The sequence below is a fragment of the Nematolebias whitei genome, unplaced genomic scaffold (assembly GCF_014905685.2).
Source record: "Nematolebias whitei isolate Nwh7 unplaced genomic scaffold, NemWhi1 Nwh_scaf_2016, whole genome shotgun sequence".
Taxonomy (NCBI): domain Eukaryota; kingdom Metazoa; phylum Chordata; class Actinopteri; order Cyprinodontiformes; family Rivulidae; genus Nematolebias; species Nematolebias whitei.
In genome coordinates this window covers 1-5,365 of record NW_023620561.1, presented here as the reverse complement: position 1 = coordinate 5,365, position 5,365 = coordinate 1, and the positions used below count along the sequence as shown (strand labels likewise).

General features: G+C 38.5%; 1 protein-coding gene across 1 annotated transcript; it reads left to right on the top strand.

The window, feature by feature from the left end:
• Positions 1–3,830: 3,830 nt before the first annotated feature.
• On the top strand, positions 3,831–4,209 carry LOC119429522 (trafficking protein particle complex subunit 9; the record flags this gene model as incomplete). The annotated part of the gene is given in 2 exon segments (XM_037697137.1): positions 3,831–3,954; positions 4,077–4,209. Coding segments are annotated over 2 exon segments (257 nt in total), but the record flags the coding sequence as incomplete, so codon positions are not given.
• Positions 4,210–5,365: the final 1,156 nt, after the last annotated feature.

Below are 5,365 nucleotides of genomic sequence, written 5' to 3'. Positions count from 1 at the left end.
TATTGAACATCAGATCTGTTTCCTCTAAATCCCTGTTAGTGAATGAACTGATAACTGATCATCATATTGATTTATTGTGTCTGACAGAAACTTGGCTACAACAGGAGGATTTTGTTGGTATAAATGAATCCACTCCTGTTAAGTATTTAAATGTTCATGTTCCTAGAACAACTGGCCGAGGTGGAGGAGTAGCTTCTATTTTTCAGTCAGGATTATTGATTAATGCCAAACCAGTTATTAGTTATGATTCTTTTGAATCACTGTCCCTCAGTCTTTCTCATCCAAAATGGAAATCAGAAAAGCCACTTTTACTAGTTGTTATATATCGTCCACCAGGAGCTTACTCTCAGTTTTTGTCTGAATTCTCTGAATTTTTTTATTTTTTATTTTTTGTGATGGCCTCCCTTCTCCCCTTACAGCCATCCTCTCCACACCATTATTATGAAATATTTATTCTAGTGACTATCTAGTGTAGGTGTTTTTTTTTTTTTTTTTAATAGGATAGAAAGAAAGAAAAGACAAAGAAAGACTCCAAAATATAAGAAATATACACAAATAGAGCACACGGCAAAACACCCGGCCACTGTCTGTTCACCTGCAAAGAACATGACAAAACACAGCAACAAAATACATATGTATAAAGAACTTAAAATATTCATTACTTTGCAGTAAGTTTCCATAAATATATATGCCCATACCTACGCCTATATACATACATACATACACATTCTCCGAATTCTTAAATAACTTACTACTAAATACTGATAAAACCATCATAATGGGTAATTTCAATATTCATGTAGATGTTGAAAGTGATAGTTTAAGCATAGCCTTTAATAATTTAAGAGTGTCACTTGGTTTTACCCAAAACGTCCGCACATCTACTCATTCTTATCATCACACTCTTGACCTAGTTCTGACCTATGGTGTAGAGATTAAGGACTTGGTAATATCCTGATGCATGCTCAATAATCCAGGTAGAAAAATCTAAAAAATGGTTCCTGTTCCTGTTGCCATCATTAAACAGGGGTGGAGCCTCCGGGTTCAACTGTCCCCCTCTTACAATGCTGTGATTGCTAGTATCACTCAGCCCTCTGTGAACAGTAAACAGCCATCAGGTGCTAATGATCCATTGTTAGGCTGATGGTCCTTCTTGAGCATGTGATCAGCTGGTTTTGGTTGTCAGCAGCAAACTGGTTGATCCACTCTGAGAAGGTGCTATTTAAGAGACTGAGCTGAAAACAGCACCTCAGACTGAAGAAGTCTCTCAGATGAGAGACGAAACGTTTCTACATTTTTTTTGTTGTTTTGCTTTGTTTTGTTTTTTTGAATGTCCAGAGGACCAGATTTAACTTTTTTAGACTTGGTAATAGTTCCTCAAAATCCTGTTCTGTCCAACCATTTTTCAATAACCTTTGAGTTTACATTAAATGACTACACAGTCACTGAGAGTAAATTTCATCTCAGCAGGTGCTTATCAGAAAATGCAGTAACCAAATTTAAACAATCTCTTCCATCAATGTTTTCCTCTGTCTTGCAGAGTAATGCATCAGAGAACAGAGACTTAGATCATCTAGTTGATCATCTTACAACTTCAATGCAAACCGCACTTGATAAAATTGCTCCACTGAAAAAGAAAGTAATCAATCAGAGGAAACTGGCTCCTTGGTTCAATTCTGAGTTACGTACTTTAAAGCAGCATCTAGAAACCAGGAGAGAAAATGGCGCTCTACTAATGTTGAAGAATTTTATTTAACTTGGAAAGATAGTCTGCTAACATATAAAAAAGCTCTCCGTAAAGCTAGAACTTTATATTACTCATCTTTAATAGAGGAGAATAAAAATAACCCTAGGTTTCTGTTTAGTACTATTGCTAGACTAATTAAAAGTCCCATTTCTGTTGAACCATGTATCCCTACAACTATAAGTAGTGATGACTTCATGAGATTCTTTATAAATAAAATTACACTACCTTCCCCCCCCCCCCCCCCAAAAAAAATAAATAAATAAATAAAAGTCACCATCTGGATTTAACTAAGCAAACAGGTACGAGCCTCCTATTGGATAATTACTACGTGGGTGATTATCTTTCAGCTGCAACAAGTTATTTAACCCCACCTGGTGCAATGAGTTGCTTCTCATTTCTTAAACAACCATGTGGAAAGACACATCGTGTGTTCGTGGAAAAGATGTCAGTCTGTTTGAGAAGGGTCAAATCATTGGCTGCATCAAGCAGAGAAAACATCTAAGGAGATTGCAGAAACTACTAAAATTGGGTTCAGAACTGTCCAACGCATTAAAAACTGGAAGGACAGTGGGGACCCGTCGTCTTCGAGGAAGAAATGTGGCTGGAAAAAAATCCTGAATGATCGTGATCTGTGATCACTTAAACGTTTGGTGAAATCAAATAGAAGAAAAACAACAGTAGCACTCAGGGCTGTGTTTAATAGTGAAAGTAAGAGCATTTCCACATGCACTATGTGAAGGGAACTCAAGGGATTGGGACTGAACAGCTGTGTAGTCTTAAGAAAACCACTAACCAGTGAGGCCATCTGGAAACAAAGGCTTCAATTTATTAGGGAGCATAAAGATTGGACTCTGGAGCAATGGAAGAAGGTCATGTGGTCTGATGAGTCCAGATTTACCCTGTTCCAGAGTGATGGGGCATCAGCGTAAGAAGAGAGGCAGGTGAAGTGAACCTTACATTGCAGCTGCTTCAGCCTTGATTGTTGCTGAAGCAAATTAATTAACCTTTTCTATTCAGAATGCAAACAAGCCGTTTCCAATAGGTTAACACACAGACTTTTGCCGTTCAAGAAAAGCACAGTGTTCTGAAGTGGCAGGGACTGTGCTTTAAATCACATACAGGACTCCTGAGGAGTTCAGCTCATCAGCAGCTTTCTCTCTGTGAGGTAGTGTCTGCAGTTAAGGAGTGAGCAATCATTACATCACCTCAGTCTGTACTACAGTACTGTACACTTACTCTCAGAGCATATCATTACAGATTAATTACAGCTGAAAGCAGGATGGGTTTACTGTGATTCAGCACACACTGTGCATTTCTGTTGCTTACATTCAAAACTAGACTTTTCTGAACAATACAAGAGCTAGTGGTTGATGGGAAAACCTGTGACGATTTTAGTATGTTTACAGTTTGATAATGTGTAGGAGCCTTCATAACCATTAAAACATTTGACAAACTGCTGATAATAAATCAGACATATCCTTTGTGCTCTTCTTCTATCCAAGTAGCATTTGAGCCGATTTATATTCAGTTCTCATACTTTCGTTTCATTGTGAAAATTACCTTTTGGATGGCTGGTGAGAGCTTTGTGATGCAGAGGGAGTCTTTGACTCAGGGGCGTGCTGCTGTCTGTTTGGGCTGCTGAATTTCAAACTCTTCTGGTCTCTCCTCCTCCCGTCTTCTGATATGTGGGACGTATTTTCAGTCTCCCGTCAGGCATAGAATGATTTTCTGCGTTGAAATTGTCAGCAACAGTTTTATCTTCAAGCTAGACCGTGTAAAGCTGTTTGAGAGATACTTCCTAGTGAACTGGTGTGTGCAAATCACACAGCTACACTCCACTCACTTGTTTGTTTTTTCAAAGAGAAAGCAAGAGAAGCTGTGTTGGCACGTTCTACAGAAAGTGTCCAAATGTTGACAAACCATATGAATGTCTGGTTTTAGGAATGATTGGTTTCTGCTCAGTGTAATTATCCAGGAAGTTCTGAATGAAACTTCCTCTTGGTTTGCTGCTGGGATTAGCTGGGACTGAGAATCTTCACCAGCTTGTTGCTGGGACTTATACCTTCTGTGTTGCTGTCAGGGGTTGCTGACTTCTGGAGTGGAGTTTGAGTCTCTGCCTGCAGCACTTTCCCTACCAGCAGAGTCTGGCCTGTACCCCGTCACTCTGGTTGGGGTTCCACGCACAGCTGGCAACATCACCGTCAACGGTCAGTTCAACTCAGAAGATCTTCGTTGACACAATCATGCTTCACATTCATCTGAAACTATGTTTTAAATGTTCCATAGCTTACAGCTTTGCCTCTGTTTTCTGTTCTACATTTGGTTGCAGGTTATCACACGTCAATGTTTGGTGTGACCAGTGACTGTCTGCTTGAGGACCTGCCAGCTGTGAAGACCAGCGGCTGTTTAGTGGAAGTGATCCCCTCTCTCCCTCGCCTCCAGCTAAGCACATCACTCCCACGGTTAGAACAACCACATATCACTATTCTTGTTTCAAGAATAGTTTTTCCTCCAACACCCATAGCATCTTTGCACTACCTATGGTAATAATGTATCAGATCATGACAAGTCAGATATAAACCTTAGGCCAGAACAGCAAAAAAATAAATAAATAAATAAATAAATAAATAAATAAATAAATAAGTAAATAATGCGATGCTCTTGGAGCAATGTAGTGAAATATGAAGCTATGAGTGATACGATTAAGGCTGCTCTTCCAGCCTTTATTAATGTGTAAACTAGCCTCAGCTAGTGATTTTAATTTACCAAAGAACTAAGCATACCTATCTCAGTTAAAATGTCCCGTCCATCAATAACTTCCTGCGGGATCAATCAAATTCCGTCTTATCTTACCTGGTTTTAAAGCATTCCATACCACAGAAACGCTTGTTTCTCAGGTATTGATTCAAATTTAGTGTGCTAGTAGCTGAAAGTAATCCTTAACAATTACTCTGAGTACCAATGAATCATGTAAGATCTGTTTATAAAATGTTACTGGTGCATGCTCAGTAATCCAGGTAGATACATCTAACAAGGTTGAGACAGGTCCTCTGGATGGATTCTTCTTTGTTGAAATGTTTCATTTTATCCAAAAGACTTCTTCGGTGTTCAGTACAAGTTCTTTTTCAGACTGAAGAAGTTTTTTGGATAAAATATGAAATGTTTCAACAAAGAATAATCTGTCCAGAGGACCTGTCCCAACCTTGTTAGATTTCCATTAGCTAGTCAGTTCTGCTTGTCTGCTAGAAACATTTCTTATGAATCACAGGGTGTGTTTTATTTTTTATTTTACTTTCAGAAAACAAACAGTTCAAGATGGCTTCAACATCTATTTGATATTAGACAATATAAAAATGGCTATACCCACCCAAATTGAGCTAAAAATACCAAAAGTAGCTGAGGATTCCCTGTAAAATATATAAATTTTTTAAAAACATACCCTTAAAAATACAGAACACTAAACATTGTGCAGTGTTTTTGTTCCCCATCATGAAGCGAAAGGAAGGTGAATTGGACATACCATCAGTCCATCCGTGCATGTTGTGAGTTCGATAACTTGAAAAATTATGCCTGTGTGTGTGTGTGTGTGTGTGTGTGTGTGTGTGTGTGTGTGTGTGT